The sequence below is a fragment of the Micromys minutus genome (genome assembly GCF_963924665.1).
Source record: "Micromys minutus genome assembly, chromosome: 1".
Taxonomy (NCBI): Eukaryota; Metazoa; Chordata; class Mammalia; order Rodentia; family Muridae; genus Micromys; species Micromys minutus.
Genome location: NC_137969.1, coordinates 121,649,289 through 121,673,435, shown reverse-complemented (window position 1 = coordinate 121,673,435; position 24,147 = coordinate 121,649,289). Strand labels below are relative to the sequence as shown.

The 24,147-nt window shown below is 42.4% G+C and overlaps 1 protein-coding gene across 4 annotated transcripts in view; it reads left to right on the top strand.

Annotated features, from left to right (window-relative positions):
- RFC1 (replication factor C subunit 1) overlaps positions 1-24,147 on the top strand; it is a 62,936-nt gene that overhangs the window by 35,494 nt on the left and 3,295 nt on the right. The window contains exons 9-23 of one of the 4 annotated variants that reach the window (XM_080909571.1): positions 648-925; positions 3,303-3,410; positions 6,414-6,593; positions 7,948-8,052; positions 10,147-10,504; positions 11,139-11,248; positions 11,962-12,076; positions 13,614-13,705; positions 13,877-14,014; positions 15,588-15,683; positions 16,008-16,106; positions 17,498-17,652; positions 17,762-17,879; positions 20,722-20,867; positions 23,169-23,382. In XM_080909571.1, coding sequence (XP_080765697.1) covers positions 648-925; positions 3,303-3,410; positions 6,414-6,593; positions 7,948-8,052; positions 10,147-10,504; positions 11,139-11,248; positions 11,962-12,076; positions 13,614-13,705; positions 13,877-14,014; positions 15,588-15,683; positions 16,008-16,106; positions 17,498-17,652; positions 17,762-17,879; positions 20,722-20,867; positions 23,169-23,382 — 2,312 coding nt within the window. Of the gene's footprint in view, positions 1-644; positions 926-3,302; positions 3,411-6,413; positions 6,594-7,947; positions 8,053-10,146; positions 10,505-11,135; positions 11,249-11,961; positions 12,077-13,613; positions 13,706-13,876; positions 14,015-15,587; positions 15,684-16,007; positions 16,107-17,497; positions 17,653-17,761; positions 17,880-20,721; positions 20,868-23,168; positions 23,383-24,147 lie in introns of all 4 variants that reach the window. The other 3 variants (XM_080909569.1, XM_080909570.1, XM_080909568.1) reach the window with 3 other exon arrangements.

Here is a 24,147-nt window from a genome sequence, read left to right as displayed (position 1 = left end):
ATAATATATCAAATGGATAGTTTGTCTTAGTCAGGGTTTCTGTTCCTGCACAAACGTCATGACCAAGAAGCAAGTTGGGGAGGAAAGGGTTTATTCAGCTTACACTTCCACATTGCTGTTCATCATCAAAGGAAGTCAGGGTTGGAACTCAAGCAGGTCGGGAAACAGGGGCTGATGCAGAGGCCATGGCGGGATCTTGCTTACTGGCTTGCTTCCCCTGGCTTGCTCAGCCTGCTTTCTTATAGAACCCAGGTCTACCAGCCCAAGGATGGCACCACCCACAATGGGCTGGGCCCTCCCCCCTTGATCACTCTTGCGAAAATGCCTTACAGCTGGATCTCAAGGAGGCATTTCCTCAACTGAAGCTCCTTTCTCTGTGATAACTCCAGCTTGTGTCAAGTTGACACAAAACTAGCCAGTACATAGTTTGTATTTAAAATGACAATTCTCAATTTGAACTGGTTACAAAGAAATATTATGTGAATATATGTTTAAAACTAAGCATGCAAAGTAAGCTAAGTGGTAAATGTTTTGAAATAATGTGATACTATGTGGTACTAAAATCACATTGTTGAAAGATGAAGAAAATGTTGATGTTGGCTGTCATACTCCCCAAATAACAATCACATTTTTTCTTTGTAAAGCAGAAGAGCATTTCTCAAATAGAAGAAAGACCTACAGTCCTGCTAAGCATGGCAAGGGCGGGGACTCAGAAGACGCTAAGCAGTCCTGCAAAGCAGCTCACCAGAAGGAAGCCTGTTCATCTCCCAAGGCCAGTTCCAAACTGGCTCTTATGAAAGCACAAGATCAAAGTTCTTACAAAGAAACAGAGCTGTTGGCTGCAAAAAGAAAAGAAAATGCCATTGAGTCCAAAGGAGAGAAAACAACTCCTAGGAAAATGAAAGGTTCTCCAACTAAAAGAGAGGTAGGAACTTTATGAAAAGTATGTAATTTAGGAATAGATGGCAGTTCGAGTTAGATGGTTCATCACGTTCCTACACTGTTGTTAAAACATAATTTGAAGCTAGGGCTGTACCTCAGTACTTGACTCCCTGTTTGATCCCCAGAACACATCTCTTAAAGAATATTCATTATTAATATGGGGAATGAGCCAATATATATTGCTATTGTAAATGAGAAACTGTGGTCATTCATAAATTAAATTCCATAATCTTCACAATAACCTTTGAGATAGTTACTTTGGTTATTTGTTGTAAAGACACAGGCTGAAAAAATTTAAGTAGCTTTCCCAAGGTTACCTACCTGTGGTTCTCAGAACCACAAAAGGAATTTTCTTTGTCTTTAGATATATTTAAGATGATAATGGTGTTTTTGAACTTCTAGCTTAGACACACTTTAGATCTACAAGGAGAAACCAGCACTCCTTCACGTCTCTTAGGCACCTAGTATCAAAGGCAGAGCTAGACTTGAGCTCTCTGAGGACAAGCAGCAGTGTGAGCATTGGGGCAGCCTGGAGCCAGTTTTAGACCATACTGCTAGTGCTAAACAGATATAAAGTCGGGTATAGCACTCTTACCCTCTGAGCCATCTCACTGGTACCAAATATATAGCCTTATCTCCTTTCTACACACACATCGAGAACTAACCAGATCAGGATCCCTATCTGTTCAGCACTAGCAGTATGGTCTAAAGCACCATGGTGCAAGGAGAGAACTGGCTCCCAAAAATTGTTCTCTGACCTCCACACACACACACACACACACACACACACACACACAGAGAGAGAGAGAGAGAGAGAGAGAGACAGACAGACAGACAGACAGACAGACAGACAGACACAGAGAGACAGACAGACAGAGAGAGACAGACAGAGAGAGAGACAGAGAGAGACAGAGAGAGAGACAGAGAAAGAGAGAGACACAGAGAGAGAATTTGTCTTCAGATATATTTAAGAAGATAATGATCTTTTTGAACCTCAAACCTCCAGTTTGGAAGCACTTTATATCTACAAGAAGATCTATTCCTAGATTCTTCTTAGGCATTTAGCCTTAAAGGCAGAATGGTATTTTAACTGCTCATCACCTGTGTGTGTGCACAGAATTGTGAAGTGGTAAAGATTCTGAAATGCTTTTGTTTGCAGGAAATTCTCATAAACATGCTTGAAGCATCAGTTAACTTTTTGGCCTCAGATTTTTCTTCACTAAATATTTATCTGGTGGAGTTTTTTTCTTCAGGCACACTAAGTACATGGGAGTGTGATATTTTGGGAGAAGAAGGAAATAAAAGTTTAAAAAGTGATACTGTCATTTTTATGGTGTTTTTCATAGTTGGATTAGAAATAATGTAGAACTTGTACTTAAATAGTTTGTGCGGGGACATCAGAGTTTAGTAAATTCAATTGATCTTAGTCAAATAATTCTGGCATAGTAATTGAATATGCTTCAGTTATAGCCAGGTGTGGTGCATACTTGGGAAGCTGAGGAAGAAAGGTTGATAGTTCAAGGCCAGCTTCTGCTACATAGTGAAACAGACCTTGTTGCAGAACAAACAAGGAGGCAAGCAGGCATGTAGACAGTTCAAAGGTGCTTTTAATTTCAGGCCTTCACAAAATAGAATTACTGTTACAAATGAATAATATTCCCAGTTGGTTTATGGGACTGTGTTTTGAATCTTGTTAAAAATATGGCTTTTCAGGATACATGATGTGGACAGCTATAATTTGATAAGCCTCCCTATAATTTGAGTGGACCTTTGAATATGAGAGAGCGATTGTTAAGTAGGATTGGGGTCAGATATGGTGGTATATGCCATTAATCTTAGCACTCAGGAGTCAGACATAGGTAGATCTCTGAGTTTGATACTAGCCTGGTCTACATAGTGATTTTCAGGCAAGTCAAGTCTACACACTGGGTTCTTTTCTCAACAATAGCAGCAGCAGCATTAGATTTGGCTACTTGGATCAGCTGTAATAGTTTATTTAACTCATCAGCTTAACTATCTTATTGATCATGTCACTTATGCAAAATAATTTGTGTACTTCAAGAGATTTGGACTTACTTGTAAGCTAAAGCAATACAAAATAGGGATTGGAAAGAACAATGACAGTGTTGTAGTCCTAAAAGCTATTTAAGAGCCGCTCTAATAGTGTCCTAGACATACCCAGTATCTTTGGATCAGAAACCTAGAAGTGGATATTATATATGTAATATATACAATATATCTATAATCTATAAAAATATATAGCTTAATATATAAATATAAATATATAAATAAAATTATCTAATTTTTTTGAGGTACATCTGAATTTTACATGGCGTTTTTTCTTTCCTTCTGTCCCAAAGTCTGTAAGCCCAGAAGATTCTGAAAAGAAGCGCACTAATTATCAAGCTTATCGAAGCTTCTTAAATCGAGAAGGTCCCAAAGCTCTGGGCTCCAAAGAAATACCCAAGGTAAGGGGCATGAAGAGTGTGCTAGTCTGACTCATGGCTCTGATGTGCACTCTGCTGTGTCAGCATTAACAGAAAATGTCAGCTGCTGTTTCATGAATTAGATGTTTGTGGTCACATTGTGACTCATGCTATGGACACTTAGGCACTTCCCTTTAGACAGTAACTAGCTTGAGAAGGGATGTGCTTTCCCATACACTGATGAGAAGTCCAATGCTCTTTGCCCCTGTGGTACTCAGAGCTTAAGGACCAGCATGGTAAGTGCATTTACATCTGATAGTAAGTTTGTTATGTGCTGCAAGAAAAAAGTTCAAGGTGCTCTTAGAGAACAAAGAGAAACATATACATATGCATGTGTGTGTGTGTGTGTGTGTGTTCATATTACATGTATACCAGGTATCCTCAGAGGTACCGTTCCCTGAAACTAGATTTTCAGATGATTGTGAGCCACTGTGGGAGTGTAGATGTTGAACTTAGGTCCTATGCAAGAATTAAAAAAAAATTACTTATTTCAAGAAAGTGTTTTGTCTATGTATGTCTGTGCACCACGTACACGCTTGGTGTACTCTGAGTCCAGAAGAGGGTTTTGAAGCTCTTGGAACTGTAGTTGTAGACAGTTGAGAGCCGCCATGTGTGTTAGGAATTAAACCCAGGTTCTCTGGAAAAGCACTTAACCATAGAGCTGTATTCTACGTCCCTTATTTTTATTTCATGCATATGGGAGTTTTACCTGCATGTATGTGCACCATGTGCTTGCAGTGCCCGCAGAAAGCAGAGGGAACATTGATCCCCTGGAACTGAAGTTACAGATAGTTATGGTTTGCCATCCGAGTGCTGGGAATCCACCTAAGGCTCTCTAGAAGAGTGACCAATGCTCTTAACCACTGAGTCATTGCTCCAGCCCCAAGTGACATGGTTTTTAATGAAACAAGAAAAACATATAGGACTTGGTGATAATTGGAAGTGAGAAGTATAGTTGAATGGGTACCAGAAATGGTATGGTGATGGCACAGTCATCTGGGTAAATCAAGGCAGAGCATTTTGATGTTGACCGAGTTGTGATTTAGGTGTGTGAGCATCTATGTGGGGATGCTCAGTAGACAAGTGCTGTGTGGAATAGATCACATGTGAACCTTTGGTGAGACCCCAAAGTGGGCCTGATGGATAGATAGCAGGCACACACAGGGGACAGTCTGGGGGCGGCATCACAGAAGCACAGGCGACAAACGGTTGTCTTGTGGTTTTGTTTTTTAGATTATATTAAAGGCAGGTTTATTGGGAAGCTGCAAGTTCATTGGCCCCAAGAATTGAGGTCAGGGGAGTGGCCATGGAAAGGGGAGGTGAGGGAAGAGGAAGAAAGAAGAGAGTGAGAAAGGGTATTCTTAGGATGAGGTCTGTCATATGGAAGTTCCAACAAAGAGAAGACTCAGAATTGTCCATTGCCTATTGTCTTAGTCAAGGATTCTGTTCCTGCGCAAACATCATGACCAAGAAGCCAGTTAGGGAGGAGAGGGTTTATTGAGCTGACACACACTGCTGTTTATCACCAAAGGAAGTCAGGACTGGAACTCAAGCAGGTCAGGAAGCTGGAGCTGATGCAGAGGCCACGGAGGGATGTCACTTACTGGCTTGCTTCCCCTGGCTTGCTTAGCCTGCTTTCTTATAGAACCCAGGTCTACCAGCCTAAGGATGGCATCACCCACAATGCTCTCCACCCCCAGTCCCCCTTGATCACTAGTTGAGAAAATACCTTACAGCTGGATCTCATGGAGGCATTTCCTCAACTGAAGCTCCTTTCTCTGATAACTCCAGCTGTGTGAAGTTGACACACAACCAGCCAGTGCACCTAGAGTAAAATGAATAATGGTCTTTGCTAACCTCAGCAAGAACCGTGTGAGTAGAACAGTGGAGACAGCTGATGCAGTGACTGGAGGAGCAGGGGCGTCTCTGACTCTTCTGCCAGATGTTGGGACCTTTTTTCTCATACTGGGTTGCCTGGTCCAGCTTAATGTAAGGCTAATAATATTAATTATATTATAACAATATAATTAATATTGTTAACCGCAACTTGATATGGCATCTTTGGTTGACATCCATGGGCGGACTGCCATTTTCTGAAGATAAAGGATGGGGAGGTAGAACACTCAGGGGACAGTAGGTTGGGCTTTGAAATGCAGGAGCTTATTGATGTGGAGTTTCCCAGGGTGATCTGGAGTCCATTGTTAAGAGGATTTAATAGTTTATTTTACTTCTGGAAATGGGAGAGACTTAGACGTGCTGATAGCTCTGTGCCTCTCCCTGCCCCCTTACTTTCTGAGAGAATAGTAACTGTTTCCTTCCTTTCTTCTTCCAAGAGAGCTTCTTTATGTGGAGGGGACTGATGAGGCTGATGCTGGGGCATGTGTCGTGTACTCCTTATGTAATCAGTTTGCTTGGGTGAATAATTTAGCTGATTGACTATAAAACTCTAGAAATCTGTACTGGTGGAGAGTCGCAGTTCAGACTGAGGAAGAGAAGCTGGTGAGCTCTTTCCAGCGGGTGTGGCTGTGCATTCCGACCTTCATGTTTCTAGCACTTGCTCTGCTTCACTCTCAGAGGGAGTGGGGAAAGCAGCTTATACTTGGTAAGGTTTCCAGAAGCAAAGCTGGTCTTTAGCAGCAGCATGCTGTCAGTGGGCTGATTACATTTGATTGTTTACTACAAGGTATGAAAGCTATCATTGGTTTAAATATGGAAAGTGGAGATTAGTACAAGCAGGTTATTGTAGCTAACCGTATGTTTCTCTTGTTCTTTTGATCTCTGTTAAATGTTAGCTATGCAAAGACTTCATCACCATGTGCACCAGGATTCACTGCAGCTCTGTTGTAATTTCCCAGCCAGGTTTCACACTGAGGTTATTTATGTTGCTGGGTGAGAAAAGTCAGCTTGTTGCGGTATGGCTGCCAAATACTTCTTTGGGAAGCTGCCATATGGCTTTTTCTCTGCCTGAACATGTTGATTTTGTAGGGAGCTGAGAATTGCTTGGAAGGCCTGACGTTTGTGATCACAGGAGTGCTGGAGTCCATCGAACGACAGGAAGCCAAGTCTCTAATTGAACGTTATGGCGGGAAAGTAACAGGAAACGTGAGCAAGAAAACCAGCTACCTCGTCATGGGCCGGGACAGCGGGCAGTCCAAGAGTGACAAGGTAGGTTCATGGTATGTGCAGTGTGGCAGTTTGTGGTAATGCTGGCCTCATTTCAGTGAACAAAGGAGCAAGCCTTCACCCTACAGGGTTGTCTTCTCTGCAGGCCATATGTTTGTTGTACTGTCTTAGATCCTCCTGCCTGTTTCCTGACCTCCTTTCTCCCTCTTATCTTTGTCAAGTTGTTGGCCTCCAAGTCTGTATTTCCCAATCATTTCATTTTGTGTGTGTGTGTGTGTGTGTGTGTGTGTGTGTGTGTGTGCAATAGGCTGAGGAGAATGTTACTTATCTTTTCCTGTTACTCTCCATCTCATTGAGATGGTCTTACTCAACCTGGGGCAAGGTCAGTGTCCAGGAAGCCACCTCTGTCTTCACCTTTAGAGCTGCAGCTACAAGTACATACACAGCCACACCCAGCTTTTGATGTATGCACTGGGGATTTGAACTCAGGATCTTTCACTTGTGTGCCCAGCATACTTAGCCACAGAGCCACATCCTTAGTCCCATCTCTTTCTTTTTAATGGTAATTTTAAAACTGTATGTAAAGAATTTATAAGTAAGTGTTATGTAGTGACATTATCCAGACTCAAAGTCTGTGCATCTCAGGAACTTTTGTATTGTTAAAATAGCCATTCTAAAGCTGGAACTTCACATTGGATTTAATACTTTCATTATCATTTTTCCCTCTTTTTTTTTTTTTTTTTTTTTTAAAATGTGTCAGGGTTTCTCTGTGTAGCCCTGGCTGTCCTGGAACTTGCTCTGTAGATGTTGAACTCAGGGATCCACCTGCCTCCACCTGCCAAGATCCAGGACTTAAAGGCCTGTGCCACCACCAACCAGCTTCAGTTATATTTCTAATGCACTTCACCGTAGACCTCTAACTGAAAAGGGTCAACAGCTGACTTATAGCTAGAAAACCAGCTTTATAATCTCTTTCATAATTTATATATCTATTACTGGATTTTATCCTTACTGATAACTTTCTGGTGTTTTTTTTTTTTTTCTTTTAAATTCTAGTGTTGGGGCTTAGCAGGTAAGAGCAGTTGTTGCTCTTGGAGAGAACCTGGGTTCACTTCCTAGTACCCACATGACACTTAAAACTGTTCATAATTTTAGTTCCAGGGGATCTGAAGTCCTTTTTGAGTACCAGGCATGCTCATGGTACACAGATATACATGAGCCAAACACTTAGACATGTAAAGTAATAAAATAAATTTAAAAATAATTAAAAACAAATTTCAGCATTATTTAGTTTACAGTGTGTTTCTTCATCTACCAGTAGGCCTTAAAATAATTTTTCTACTGCAGAAAGGAGTGTTTCAGATACAGTTCTGACGACTTGTATTTTAATCAACAGGCAGCAGCTCTGGGAACAAAGATCCTTGATGAAGATGGCCTGTTGGATTTGATTCGAACTATGCCAGGCAAAAAGTCCAAGTATGAACTAGCTGCTGAGGCTGAGGTGTGTAAGACAAGCTAGCTTATTGAAGTTGGCAAACTCTCCATACCACAAGCAATTTACCTTATTTCCTCCTGACCTGGGGACTCTCTTTAGTGTTTCCTTACCTTCCAGGGGAGGAGAAGGGACGGGGCAATGAACAGTGTGCTGTATTTGACTTACCCGTTAATTGTACTTGCCCTCCTGGTTTTTTTTTTTTTTTTTAAAGCTTAAAAAAGTTTCTTAGCCTGGCTGGTCTGGAAGGAACTCGATGTATACTAACCTGGTTGGCCACCATAGAGATATACATGTCTCTATCCCTGGAATTCTGGGATTAAAGGCATGTGACACAATACGTGGCCACAGGTTTTAAATGCTTTGTTTATGTGTGTATATATCTCTCTGTGTGTGAGTGTGCACATATTATGCATGTGTGGGAGTGTGTGCACTTGAATGTAGTACCCACACAGGGCAGAAGATGGCATAACTTCCCTGGAATTAGAGTTACAGGCAGTGTGAGTCACCTGACATGGGTTCTGGGAACTGATTCCGGTCTTCTGCCAGAGAAGTAGGTGTTCTTAACTGCTGAGCCGTGTCTTTAGCCCATATTCTGTGTGCTTGCACTGTCTTTACTGTTAAGGCTACTGCCTGAAAGTTTTGTTTTCTATTTTTTGTTTTAATAGAGTTTATTAGCATCTTTAGTGAAAACTTTATTAGGATTTTTTTTCAATTATGACAGAAGCCAATCTCTATTAACAAAGGAAAAAAAAAAAGAAGAAGAAAGAGTTGGCTTACATAGCTAAGCTGAGCAGGATGGGCTTAGTCTAACTGAACCCTTCCATTATCTGTTCCAATCTGCCAGTGCTGTCACATCCATTCCCCTGTCTATTGCATGCCAAGATATGGTCCCTAGATGTCACCAATGTGACTACGTGGTCCATCCAGTTTATTCCAGTAGAAAAGTCCTAGGGATGATGTGTGTTCTGTAACCATGGTTGAGTTGTAACAAGTAGGGAATGATTGCTGCTCCTTTATGGTTAAGTGGAGCGTGTGTTCTCCACACGGCACATTGGTCCCTGTTGTCCTTTCTCTGCTCCAGCATCCTACACTAGGGGCTTGTGCTGCCTCTGCCTCCTCCAGCCTAAGGTATCTCTATTTCCTCAGTTTCTTCTGGTCAGTTGTTCGTAGAATGTATGGTGTAGCATTGTGTGATGTTTCTCACAGTTAGATTGTGTTACCCAGTTTGGGAAGAATACTACCGGGTGATACTGTGTCCTGCTCACTGTGTCTCATGTACTTGATACTGATGTATCTTGATCACTTGGTTGCAGTAGTGTCTGCTGGTCTTCTCCACGAGTGACAGGACTTTCTGCTTTGTGACTTACAGTTTTCATGAGTGGATAGTTACCATGTGTCTCCAGAAACCTCCACCCTAACTAGCTATTCATGAGTTCTAGCATTACTGGAAGGCATCTAACCGTTTTAGAAACTAAGATATTGTTACTTTCTTTAAAATTCACTCTTTAAAAAACCAAATTCATACCTGTACAGTGACTTAACTATCTAATTAAAAAATTTAGGGGGCTAAAGAAGCGGCCTAGCAGTTAAGTAGAATTTTCTGTTTTTAGCCTTTTTACTTTCTGTGATGGTTTTAAGGCAGACCATGTTGTAGCACACGTTAGTATCATTTTTACAATTGAATAATACCCCATTAGGTGGTTCATTTTTTACTTATACCAAGTTTCCCAGTGGATGTTTGGGCTCTTTCATTTTATGGCTGTATTATGTCTGTATCCCGTGTACTTCAGTGCTGCTCTGAATTGTATAAATACATTTTTCAGGAGACATAGTTTTACGGAGTCAAGAAGCTTTAAAATAAATTGTTGTTTACCTCATGATCTCATCTTTTTATGTTAAAAATGACCACTGTGTTGACTTTCTGGGCATGTTGTTAATTTGTGAAGTTTGTGAAGTGGTGGCTCCAGACACTAATAGTCCACTGTGACAGCAGCCCAGCTGGAGTGACTAGCTTACTTGGCTATGTCATTTTGCCTCTGGGGTATGTGTGGCAGGATAGACATTTTCTGTGTTTCATGAGGTTTTTGGTTTCTTCTTCAGATGAAGAAAGAAAAGTCTAAATTGGAGCGAACACCCCAAAAAAATGATCAAGGAAAAAGAAAAATTAGTCCAATCAAGAAGGAGTCAGAGCCTAAAAAGAGCAAGTTGACTCCCCTAAAGAACAGTCCTGTGAAGGCAATGAAGAAGGAGGCAAGTGTGTTTCAGAAGGGCCTGGATGTCAAGCAGGCGCATGGCAGCCACAGTGGCAGCAGAGAGGAATACCTGCTCTGGGTGGATAAGTACAAGCCCACCTCACTCAAGAACATAATCGGACAGCAGGGTGACCAGAGCTGCGCCAACAAATTGCTACGCTGGCTCAGAAACTGGCACAAGAGTTCTCCTGAAGAGAAAAAACATGGTGATTTCACAACTTTAGTCATTTTATGTGTGTCTGTCAACATGTAATGCTCAGTTGCGTGCATGGCCAAAGGCTCATGCATGTTTCATTTGCCTGTCAGCAAGTATTTTTGAGAGCTTGTTCAGAGCTCAAGTGCTGTACTAGGCCCTGGTGGTGCTTTTGTGAACAAAGCAGGCCCATCAGGAGCCCCAAGCAAGTGGGCGAGATAGATTATGAACCAGCTGTTAAAATGCATGTGCCAAGTACTATTGTAGGGTAAGTACAGGGAGCTCTGGGAATGCTGGTGTGTGGTCAGGGAAGAGGATGTGAGCGCTCAGCTCTGGAGGAGACTTGGAGCCTAAGTAGCAGACAGCTGGGTTAAAGGAGATGGGTGTGGTACTGGGCTGGAAGAACAACCAGTGCCAGTGTCTGAAAGCCTGTGAGAGAATGCTCAGGGTCCTCGAGGAAACAGGAAGGAGAAGCTGAGGTAAGCATTGGCACAGTGGCTTATAGCAAGTTACACGTGCGATTTGCTTTTGGTAGTGTCCTCACTCTGCTTTGGGATGCTCTTGGGCAGTTCATGAATGGTTCCTTCTGTTCTGGAGTGTCTGAAAGATGGTGATGTTAATACCCTGGAACTTCTCTTCCCTAGCAGCAAAGTTTGGGAAACTTGCCAGCAAAGATGATGGCTCCAGTTTCAAAGCAGCACTGCTGTCTGGCCCTCCGGGTGTTGGCAAAACCACTACAGCTTCTCTCGTGTGTCAGGTGGGTGCCCTGTCATGGTGCAGTGATCAGATAGCTCTCGTGCGAGTGTGTGTGTGTACTCACGCACCTGTCTGCCTGCCTGCAGTGTATATATTTTTCTAAAGTCAAAGTTTAGAATTTTCTTTGGCTTTAGTGATGATGTCACTTTAAAAAAAAGCTGTTATTCTGCCTGGGTGTGGTGGTGCATGCCTGTAATCCCAGTATTGGGGAGGCAGGCGAATCTGTGTCAATTCAAGGCCAGCCTGGTCTACACAGTGAGTTCTAGGATACATAGAGATAAATCTTTTTAATATCTTTTTCAACAAACTAAAGGGGGGAAAAACCTACCTCAAACCTGTTACTCTTTTGGCTATTATAAAAACATCCATTTTCCCTTATAGATGGATGATGTGTTAGTAGGTGCCCCATAGATGCTGTAGCTGCAGGTGGTGCAGAGCCCTGTATACCACCATGTGTTCCCTCTTCTCCTACACCTACTACGATACAGGCAACTGGTGTAATAGCCTGGCATGAACCATCACACAGCTTAACAGCTGTGCTTTTAAGACCAATCTCTAATGCTATGGAGAATATTACATTTGTTGCCTTTTGGTATTATAGTTAATATTTTTACTCATTTTTAATGTGACTTTTGGAACCTTTGTGTTCTTTAATTAGCTGCCCCCCAGGATCATTTGCACTGTGTTAATAATGATGTTTAATATTTTGACTAGGAACTGGGCTACAGTTACGTGGAACTAAATGCAAGTGATACTCGGAGTAAGAACAGTTTGAAAGCAATTGTTGCTGAATCATTGAACAACACCAGCATCAAAGGCTTTTATACAAGTATGTGCTTTTTTTGAACTGTGACTATAGATATGGTTTCAGTGTTCTGTAGTGAGCATACCTGTGTGTGTGTGTGTGTGTGTGTGTGTGTGTGTGTGTGTGTGTGTGTGTTAAGCATCCTGAGGCATCAAGATAGGAAAGGCCTTTGAGAGAACTCCTTTGGAGCATTAGTAATGCTCTGTGGTCTTACAGTTTTCTGAGAATGTGATAAAAACATGTGCATACCCAGTTTTTTTGGTGTGTGATGTTAATTCACAGGAGCATCATATAAAGAAGGTTGGGGAGAATGAAACGCTTGTTCCACATGAGGGGATGAGGCTGGGGTGGAGGAGGTAATTGTGTTTTGGGCAGTATGTAATTTACCAGTAAAAGGATGATATTTATTCAGAAAGCCTTGAAGAATGAAAGGGCCTACTTGGATCTAGAAGATGGGATTGCTGTGGAAGGTTAGGTTGTAACTGGTAGTCCCAAAGAGCTGGATTTAATGGGGGGAAATGAAAGGGTCCACATGCCTATGGAGAGTTACATAGACCCATGGTACTTTTAATGTTAGAAATTAGTTTTTCAAAGAAATTGCTCAGAAAAAAACACCTCCTCTGTGTGTGTTTGTGTGTGCGACATGCATATCACCACACCCAAGGTATTTTATGTGTGTTCTAGGGTTTGAACCTAGATTCTTATGTTTGCAAGGCAGATACTGTTCTGAATGAGCAATCTCTCCATATTACCTCCTATACATGGCTTGTGGAAGTATTAATTAATACAATTGTTTAGCAGTCTGACATTCTTCCTCAAGTCTAAATTATACATAATTTCTAATCTATAAATTTTAATTCTTGGAATTTAGCTATCATTATACTTTATTAAAGAATTTTATGTGCAGAATGGTATACATATACAGACACATGCATGCACATACACATATATACATGTACACACATAGACATACATATACATGCGTACACACACTATATGCTCTCATCAAGACATAGACATTATACTCCCACATGCACACATATGGGGACATTTAGATATTAGTATGATATAAAAGCTTGGAAGCATCTTAATAGTTTGTCAATAAACTACATTATTATCTATTTTAAAGGAGAATATTAAATTACATTGAAAAGAAGTGTTATTGGGGGTGGATATTACCTCTTCTGGTGTGCAGACAAAACACCAGTATACATACAATAAATCTTAAAAAGAAGAGAAGTGTTATTGATGGACGGATGGATGGAAACAGATCAAGGACCAAAATATATTAAGCGAAGAACCACAAGGTGCATATTTTTATGCACACAGGCTTTACATATACATGTATTGGCTGTATCTACATGGACTTAAGAGAGGTCTTACACATGCACTGGCTGTCTCTACATGGACTTAAGATAGGTCTTACACATGCACTGGCTCTAATGAGTTTGAGAGAGCTGCTGGGAAGGCAGAAGGGCTTCGAGAGTTTTTTCCGTGGCTTAACTCTTAGAGCTGTTGGAATTTAACTGTGTGCTGAAACGACTGTTCTTACCCTGGTCAGGTGGAGCAGCTCCTTCCGTAAGCGCAAGGCATGTTCTCATCATGGATGAGGTTGATGGCATGGCAGGCAGTGAGGACAGAGGGGGAGTTCAGGTAACACAATCACTGTGGCTTTGTTTTACTGTTGGCTTTTAGATTAAGAAAATAACAATTATGTGCATGGGTAATTGTAGCAGTTGAGAGCTTTTTAAAAAAATACTAAAATATATTGTATATCTTATTTTTTTAAAAATAATTTTTTTATGTTTCAAATTTGCCTTTTAGGAGCTAATAGGCCTGATAAAACATACTAAGATTCCCATCATTTGTATGTGCAATGATAGAAATCACCCCAAAATTCGCTCATTGGTTCATTATTGTTTTGATCTTCGTTTCCAAAGACCTCGAGTTGAACAGATTAAGGTAGGATGATTATAATTGCAAAGAATTAAAAAAAAAATTGGGGGGTTGTGTGTTCACAAGCATACACATGTGTGCTCATGCATGTGCAATTGGTATACATGTAAAGGGGCATCTTTTAGGTGTCAGTTCTCTCCTACTATGTGGATTCTAGGATCAGTCTCAGGCACCCCTAATGATGGGTTGCACCTTTACCCACTGAGCCGTTTTTCTGTGTTGTAGTAAATATTAACAATGGAAGGTTCACTCCATGGGTACTGCTTTAGTGTGGAGCTGAGCTCACAGACTCCATCACTCGGTCTACAAGCTGCACTCTCCGAACGATTCCTTTCCCTGGTGGTTTATTCTGCCTGCCCGACTGCCTCCGTCTCGGGTGAAATTACCACCTTGACATGTTTCTTTACCCCACTGCCCAACATAAACATGACTCTAAGGTCTGATAGCTTTTCATACAGGTTTATATATTTAATTTTCAATCCACAAACTCTCTGTATACATCGTATACATCCAATAGACAAAGATACAAACTGCCCTTCCATATGAGATAAAAGACCTATAGAATCCTTAACATGTTTATAGTTAAGTCCACCTGGATCCAGCTCATTCTTCCCAAGCTCCATCTTGATCCTCCTTTCTTCCATCCCTTCTCCTCTGACTCTCTCTCTCTCCACCTTTCCTTCCCCTGCCCAATCACTGGCTCTTGCCTTTATTTTACTAATTAAAATGAAAGGAGGTTCTGATGAAGTCAGCTGAGTACCTGAGTAGGCAGCCCTTCCTGGGGAAGTGGAATTAACATCAGAATACAAATGGCTGCAGGAGAACCCACTACATTGTGGTCTCAGGGTTCCTGTAGCTATGATGAGATACTAGTGGTAAGACAACTTGGCTTACACTTCTACATCTCTGTTCACCACCAAGGAAGTCAGGAGTTCAAATAAGCAGGAGCTGATGCAGAGGTCATGGTGGTGTGCTGCTGAATGGTTCTTTCTCCATGGTTTGCCCAGCCTGCTTTCTTATAGAACCCAGGGTCACCAGCTCAGGGGTGGTCCTACTTAGAACAGACAGCACCCTTTCCCATTAATCACTAATTAAGAAAATGCCCTACTGGCTTACCTACAGCCTGATCTTACGGAGTTTCTCCTCTTTTCAGATAGATTCTGTCAGGTTGACATAAAACTAGCCTGCACACTGGCCCAGAATATTTTTTAAATGACATTGTTATATTTATATAAGGGTTGATTTTTAACTTTAGGCAATGTGAGTATTGTAGCCAGTGAAGTTTGTCTAAGCTGTGATGATTGCTAACTGGAAATTCAGGATCATTTTTTTTTTTTTTTTCCCCCAAAACAGGGTTTTCTGTGTAGCCCTGGCTGTCCTGGAACTCTCTGCAGACCAGGCTGGCCTTTAGCTCTATATAGAGATCTGCATGCCTCTGCCTCCTGAGTGTTGGGATTAAAGACTTGAGCAATGATACCCAGCTCAAGAGTCAAGTTTTAAAAGTATAAATATTTATAGAATTTCAGATGCTATGTGTTAAAAGAATGTCAGTGACAATTTCCTTGCTTGTTAATTTCAGAGTGCAATGCTGTCTATTGCATTTAAAGAGGGTCTAAAGATCCCCCCTCCAGCTATGAGTGAAATAATTTTGGGAGCTAATCAAGATGTCAGACAGGTGAGTTAGGTATACATTTTTGGGAAGTTGTTACTTTTCTAAATTTAATTTTATTATTTTATGTGTATGGGTATTTCTCCTGTATTTATGTTGCACACCACTTGTATGGCTATGTTGTCAGAGGCCAAAAGAGGGCATAGATTCCCTGGAAGTGGAGGTACAGACAGTTGTGAGCTGCCATGTGAGTGTTGGGAGAGCCACCGAGCCAGTGTCCAGCTCTTGGCAATTGTCAGTACTTTAGCCTCCCGCTCTTGAAGCTTGCACAGGATAGAAGAAGAGCAGCCATTTCTCATCCTGACATTGTCTTCTTTATGTTTCTTCTAGGTTTTACACAATCTCAGTATGTGGTGTGCACAGAGTAAGGCCCTAACCTATGACCAAGCCAAGGCTGATTCTCAGAGGGCCAAGAAGGATATCAGACTGGTAAAATGAGTTTCCATTTTTTTAGTTATGAAGTTGGTATTTCTTGTCCTGCTTATATTAGTTTTGTAGACATAATGTTTCTCTTGATGTACCTCTAGAGCGCACAGACTTGTCACACCTGCAAGCAGTGAGTCTTCTTAAGCATGGTCATCTTTTACAGATTTCTGAAAAAGAGATCTTTTAAATGAGTCCCATGCTTCATCACTGAGAGCGATTTTCCCCAGCAGACCTTTTGCATGCATTTGTGGCCTGCTTAGTTGTGGTTTAGTTTAACTTCCAAAGCTAGAGGTCTGTGTCACTTGCCTCTGCTCTATTTTACTAGTCCAAAATTGCAGATAGAGGAATGGTTAGCTTTTTTTTTTTTAATGATATACTTTAGTTTTTGAAGTATTTTTAAGTTTTCAGCAAAATGTAGTAGAAGGCACAGAGGTTTCCCTTGCAAGCTACCCCAGTGTACGCTGCTTTTCTCATTAAGCATCGTGTACCAGGGTCTCATTTAGTGAATCTACACTGCACACATAGTTTACTGGGGTTCCTGCTCGATACTGCAGAAGACAACTCTGCATGGCCATACACCAACTGTCGCTTAGTCAAATCACAGTTGTTTTAAACTTTATTCATTTTTTTTCCTCTCTCTTTTTTTTAAAGATTTATTTATTTTTATGTAGTCTTCAGACACACCAGAAGAGGGCATCATTACAGATGGTTGTGAGTCACCATGTGGTTGTTGGGAGTTGAACTCAGGACTTCTGGAAGAGCAGTCCTCTTGACCACTGAGCCATCTCTCCAACCCCCCTCCTTCCTCTTTAGCCCACCATAACTACCAGTCTTCCATTTCCAAGGTTTTGCCTGAGTGTCATGTAGTGGGAATCATGTAGTATGTATCCTTTGGAGATTGGATTCTTTAACACAGTAGAGTACATTAGTGTACACTCAAGGCTCTGTCATGTCTTTTAATGAGCTGTCCTTTTTGTGTGTTTGGTCTTTTGAGATTGTATTGCTGGTAGCTCAGTTGAGCTGGCCAGTAGCTCAGTGTATAGCTTAGGCTGGGTTTGAACTTCATCTCCAAGTGCTAGGATTGCTGGTGTGTCCCAACATTCTCAGCTGATTTTTTTTTTTATTATAATTGTTGAGTCCAAGGCATGAGATACATTAATTTATTTACTATTTGGTTACTGGAGGAAGTATCTTAGTAATTCCAGATTCCACAGTTGTGATAAAAGTGCTGTAAACTATGTGCAGGATTTTGTGTAAATATAATTTTAGGTCATTTGGGACCCCTAAAGTGCCGTATCATTCTCCTCAGCAGGCAGTGAAGATGCCTGTTGATCCTGAGTCTTCACCAGTAGTAGGTTTTGGTCACTCAGTCATTCTCTGCCCCTTATTGGCAGGGCCCATTTGATGTCACCCGGAAAGTGTTTGCAGCTGGAGAGGAGACTGCACACATGTCACTGATGGACAAGTCGGATCTCTTTTTCCATGACTATTCCATAGCACCCCTCTTTGTCCAGGAGAACTACCTCCATGTAAAGCCTGTGGCTGCAGGGTGAGCATTGAGGGGCAGGATCAGGGCTCAGAGCACACAGAGACCAGGTCCTGTGTAGGAGTGGCTGGGAGTGGATAGTGGTGTAACGAGACTGGCTCTTCTTCTGCAGGGGTGACATGAAAAAGCACTTGATGCTTTTAAGCCGGGCAGCAGATAGCATATGTGACGGTGACTTAGTGGATAATCAGATCCGGAGTAAACAAAACTGGAATCTTCTGCCCACACAGGTAAGTGTGGGGTCTTCTTTAGCTGAAGAAGATTGTTGTGGGTCCTGTAGTTAATGTTTTTGTTATTGTTTTTTTTTACATACACACACATCTATATTATTTATATAATATAAATATTTTGCTTATATATAATATATTATAATCTGCCTTTAAAATGTACAGAGAAAATGTCTGTACTTCAAGACCAAGGCACCATTTTCTCACTTTGAAGTAAATGGGTGGATATGGTAGGGGAGGGCAGGTAAGGCTGGGTGTGGTGACACAAACCTGTAACCCCAGCAAAGGCAGACACAGGAGGACTGCCATAAGTCTGAGACCAATCTGTGTTACAGAGTGAATACCAGACTAACTAGGCTCCGTATCAAGACTCTGTCTCAGCAAAAGACAAAATCCAAGGGGGAGACTTCCTGGAGATCTTTGTTTCTCAGACCAGTAAATGCTGCTGAACAGTCCCAACACTCAGCTGTGGGCATAGATGAGTATAGAGAGCTGTTTTGTGTGTACAGGCTTTGGGTTGCATCTCTGTATGTGCACTAACACATAAATACACTACAACATTTAAACAAGAATACTTTTCACTTTTAATCCCAGCAGAGCCAGAGGCAGGCAGGTCTCGGAGTTTGAGGCCAGCCTGATCTACAAAGCAAGTTCCAGGACAGCCAGGGCTACACAGAGAAATGCTGTCTGAACACCCCCTATCCTCCAGCCTCCCCCAAAAAGAAGAAAGTTTCCCAAAGCATTAATATTAATTGGAAACTACTGCAGAAAGTTTCCATATTCGGCTACAGAAGAATAGTTAATATAGTCACTCCGGGTGAAGTGCTTCTACCTTCCACAGTTTATAGAGATTACCTAGAGAACATTTGTGAGAAAATGTTAGTAGAATCAAGCAGAATACATTTATGAAAAGTATAGCAAAAACCTTCAGAAAAGGGAAAATACTGGCTAACAAGGCATCTAAAGTTACACCTCTCTCTCCTTTTTTGGACCTTTTTTGGATGGTAGATCATTCTGTTTTCACTCTAACCTTCCTGTCAGTTGTTTATGCCAACTGGTTCTGTGCTGTGAGACTGGCAACTGGGAAATAGCAGGTATTGTGAGGTCAGTGGGTCAAGGTCAGGATGAACTGAGACAGTTGGAGTATCTTTCTGTGTTCATTCCACTCACTCTGTTCTTCTCCACCCACTTCTCTTCTGCTATGTGGTGAGTTCACTTGTCTGAGGCCGCCAGAGGTCAACCTTGGGCATTATTCATCAGGTGCTGTCTACCTTGGTTTGTGTTTGGTTTGGTTTTGTTGTTTTTTCTCTGAGCAGGGTCTTACTAAGTAGCCTTGGCTGTCTTAGAACTCTGAACTCTGTGTAGACCAGCCTGTCATCTGAGAGAGCCACCTGCCTCTGCCTTCTGAGTGCTGGGATTAAAGGTGTGCACTGCCATGCCTAGCTTTTTTGTTTTGTTTTTCTTGAGAGGTTGCGGGGAGGAGGGAGGGAGGGAGAGAAAGGGAGGGAGGGAGGGAGAGAGAGAAAGGGAGGGAGGGAGGGAGGGAGAGAGAGAGAGAGAGAGGGAGGGAGGGAGGGAGGGAGGGAGGGAGAGAAAGGGAGGGAGGGAGGGAGAGAGAGAGAGAGAGAAAGGGAGGGAGGGAGGGACGGAGGGAGGGAGAGAGAGAGAGAGAAAGGGAGGGAGGGAGGGACGGAGGGAGGGAGAGAGAGAGAGAGAGAGAGGGAGGGAGGGAGGGAGGGAGAGAGAGAGAGAGGGAGAGAGGGAGGGAGGGAGGGGGAGAGGGAGAGAGAGGGAGGGAGGGAGGGAGGGAGAGAGAGAGAGAGAGGGAGGGAGGGAGGGAGGGGGAGAGGGAGAGAGGGAGAGGGAGAGAGAGAGAGAGAGTGAGAGAGTGTGAGTCTTTTGGAAGAACAGTAAGCATTCTTTAACTGTTAAGCTGTTCTCCAGGCCCCACCTCTCTCCAGATATTTACTTATTAAGTACATATACATCTGTGTGTTGTGTGCATGCATGTGTATGACTGCAAATTCCCATGGAGGCAGATGTATTGGATTTTTCTGAAACTGACGTTAGAGGCAGCTATGAGCTGCCCAGTGTGGATGCTAAGAACTTAATTAGGCTTCTCTGGAAGAACAGTATATGTTCTTAATGGCTGGGCCATCTCTCGAGCCCCATGAAATAGAGACAGAGTGTCTTGATGGCCTGGAACTTGATTAGGCTAGGGTGGCCTGTCATTGAGTCCCAAAGACCCTCTTGTTTCCTGCCCAGTGTTGGGGTTACTAGTGAGCAGTATAAATGCTTGTATTTTCACATGGGTGTTGGGGATCTATCTCAAGTCTTTATGCTTGGATGGCAAGCGCTTTACTTAAACTGTCTGTCTCCCCAGTCACTATTTTCTTATTTCCTATGGGAGACGCTTCCTATACCTGTAATTTGGACAGGGAGCGTGTGCACTGTAATCAGGCAATGGGGCATTTCTTCCTCTAAAGACTGCTGCTCCTTTTTCAATTGCTGTAACGCACTGCCCACAAACTGGGTGAGATGTAAAGAAGTTTACCGAGCTCACAGTTTTGGGAGATGAGCCTGTGTCATGGCATCACATGGCAGGAGTGTGTGCGTGTGCTTGATCTCTCTTCCTCTTACAAGGCATCCAGCATTCACTCAGGAGAGCTCCATTGTAATGACTTTCTCTATTACAAATCACTTTGCATTAACTGCACCTTCAAATGCTACAGTTGGATTGTTTCTGCTCTATCTACACCTCACAGTGATGATGCAGATCTGCCAAAGAAATAGCCTTATACCGAATTTAAATTCTGGACTGTTTGATTTTCCCCTTTCCTCCCAGGCCATTTATGCCAGCGTTCTTCCTGGAGAATTGATGAGGGGCTACATGACTCAGTTTCCGAGCTTCCCGAGCTGGCTGGGGAAGCATTCATCTACAGGCAAACACGATCGGATTGTTCAGGACCTCTCCTTGCACATGAGTCTTAGGTAAGCAGAAGTAGTAGCCCTCACCCCTGTCACTTTGTCGGTAGGTGTGCCATTAGCCTTTATCCCTTAAGATAGCATGTGCTTGGAGGTGTGTGTTCTAGTTTGACTTTGTTGTTCATCAGCGAAATGAGCCTGCGTACGTTCCTGCCATTTGGCCTGAGTTCTTCTGTTATCAGCATGAAGGTTTAGAAGCAGCCAGGCATTTATTTATAAGTGTGTGTACATCTGAGGTCTGCAGTTGCTTGTTGTTACTGTGTTTCTGTTTTTTTTTTGTGGAATAACTTCCCTGCTTCAGAATAGTTAATATGAAAAACTGAAGTTTTCATAAAGAAACGAGTTAGTTTTTTCCTGTTTTACTAGAAAGCTGACCTAGTCATCTGAGATAGGGAACACTTTGGCGAAAAGTGAATACACTTGGAAGAGTTTATATAAGTTCAAAAGTATTTGAGTTCATCAGTTTGTTAAAGTTTATAAATTTTAAAAGTGTAAAGGATCTACTTCTAACCAAGAAGGTTCTAAGAATTTTACTTTCATTTCTGGACCCCAGAATGTTAGTATTTGATCCAGATCTACCCTGGTCACTGGGTAAAGCTGAGGCCTTCCTGTCCTTTGAAATTCTAGTTCCTACTGAAGTCCCTCTTCCTAGATTTGGCAGCAGTCTTTTATCCCCCTGTGGTTGTCTGTTGTTGCTTTACACAGAATGGCTTAAAACATCACAAAGTTACTGTCTCCCTGAAGGGTCGCCAAGGTGGGCGCAGTGGGGTTACCAGGTGTAAAGTGAGGCTCTGTGTGTGAGAGTCATGGAGGCTTGAAGGTGCTTCTCTGTGGCATGGGAAAGAGGAGCAGGGTGTGTTGGGTTTGCTTGGGGTCACTTCCATACCCAGCCTGTGGTCCCCCAAGCTTAAAGTACATGGACATAAAATTGCCAGGCTTAAAGCCTGAAGCAGTTATAAAAAGAGAATTTACCATTAGAAATATTTATTATTCTGCTCAGTTACTTTGCAGGACAATATTTAAGAAGGATTTTTTTTTTTTTTTTTTTTTTTTTTTTTTTTGAGACAAGGTCTCTGCATATCCCTGGCTGGCTTAGAACTTGCTATATAGACTGTTGCTGGCCTTGAACTCATAGAGATCTGCCTCCCACTGCCTCTGGAGTACTGGGATTAAAGGGATGTGGCCTCAGAAAGTTCTTTGTTGATAACATCCTACTAGTTCTCAGCAGGCCAGAGCCCGTTCCCTGCTTCTGGATGGAATAGACCATTTTTCAGCTCTGCAGGCACATTCTTGCTGTTTTCTTGGGTTTAGGGAAAACCTTGCTCTAGGAAGGTTCAGAGTAAAGGCACGAGGAGGTACAAGGGAGGCATTTTTATATAATTTTGTCTTTTACAATCAGAAACGGAAAGATATTAAACACTCACATAGGAGTGTCAAATAACAAAGGATATCTTACCGTTGTTTCCTGATGCCTTTACTATTTTGGGACTGGGAATGATGTATTTGGCTATGGTAAGGGTGAGCACAGGGGTCTAATTGTTTGGATGTTAGAGTAAGATGGAAGTTAGAATCATGTTTGCTTTCCAGTCACAGAGCGAAGAAGTAGGAATCTGTGTTTGAGCAACGTGGGGAGGAGTGCGAGGTGTCCCTTGAACGCTGTTAGATTTGGATCAGCAGTTCAGGGTGGACACATAGAAATGCATGCCCAGTTTACAAGGTCTGATTGGAGTGAAAAATTACACATACAGACACACACATACACACTCTTTCACTCTATAATCTTGTGTAGCTTGCAGCTCTCTACATGGAGCAGTCTGGCCTTGAGCTGACAGCTCTTCCCGATTGCTCCTTTCAGAGCGCTGGGATTCAAAGCGTGCACCATCATACTTGGCTAGAAACTTTTCACGATAGTTCAGTTCATTGCTTCTGTGGTGTGAATGTGTCTATTTCAGTGGCTCATTTTCAAGTCAGCATTCTGCTAGTGTTACTACGTATGTTCTTGTGCACACTACAGGGTGCTTGTGGAGGTCCATTTGTAGGATGGCAGCTCGGGTTGCCAGCTTGCATGGCAACTGCCTGTATCCCCAGAGCCATTGGCCACCCTAGGAGCTGTTCTCCTAGGACAAAATAGTATCCATTAAAAGGACCCGAGATATAACTTAGACGTGTTAAAATGATTACATGCTTACAAGATAAAACCTTGATCTGTACCTGGTTCACTGCTGTTGATGATCTAATGTGGAGATTTGGAGATCAGATGCCATTGACATGATTTAAAAATATAGATGTCCCTTCTGTCTGTCTCAGAACTTACTCCAGCAAAAGGACAGTGAACATGGATTACCTGTCACACATCAGAGATGCACTTGTCCAACCCTTGACCTCACAAGGGGTAGAAGGGGTTCAGCGTGTTATCACACTTATGGACACATACTATTTGATGAAAGAAGATTTTGAGAACATCATGGAAGTTAGCAGCTGGGGGGGCAAGCCCAGTGCCTTTTCCAAGCTGGATCCCAAGGTAAGTGCACTACCCACTATTATGGTCACTCGGAAATGACCATGCAGTGCCAGCAGCGCTTGAGGGATGTTGTGGGCACTGGACACAGCTTGTTCCCCCTCCTGAGTGTGAGCTACCTTCTTGTACAGCAGTCAGAGAAGACAGAGATTCCACGCCACGTCTGTGTTTTTATCTTGACCTCAGGTTGAGTGCCAGAGCAAGAGGACAAGGGTTTGAGCTCCAAGTGCACATATGTTCTTGATGGGCAGTGGCTGAGCCTGAGGGCGGCGTGAGGTAGTGAGAGGGGGTGAAAGTAAGAATGTGCTCATGGCCTGAGGAGTTTTGTAAGTTTTTCTTTTACCAGGCTGACCTTGAGCTCCTAATCCCCCTGCTTCTGGGAGTGTGAATATGTGCCACATTTCTGTTCTTAGTCTACCTGCTGACCCAGGATTTTTACACTGGTACTCGTCCATGGAGTATGGCTGTAATGTGAACACCAGTGATGGGATGTAAATACATGCTGGTCCCTCACTCCTGCACCCATGGTTGCAGTTGTAAAGGACATTCTCTGTGTCCTCTCTAGATTTTTACCCAGCTTAATGGCCTCAGTTTACTGTTACAGTAGACATTCTTTGTTGGGATGTGGGCTGCATTTTGAAACTTGAAGTTAGGTTATTAAAGTTACTTAGTACTTCATAGCAACCACTGTTACCATAGTAAAGATAAACAGACTGGTTTTCTTTTCCTAGAACTAGAGATGGATCCTAGTACTTTCTGCAAACCAGA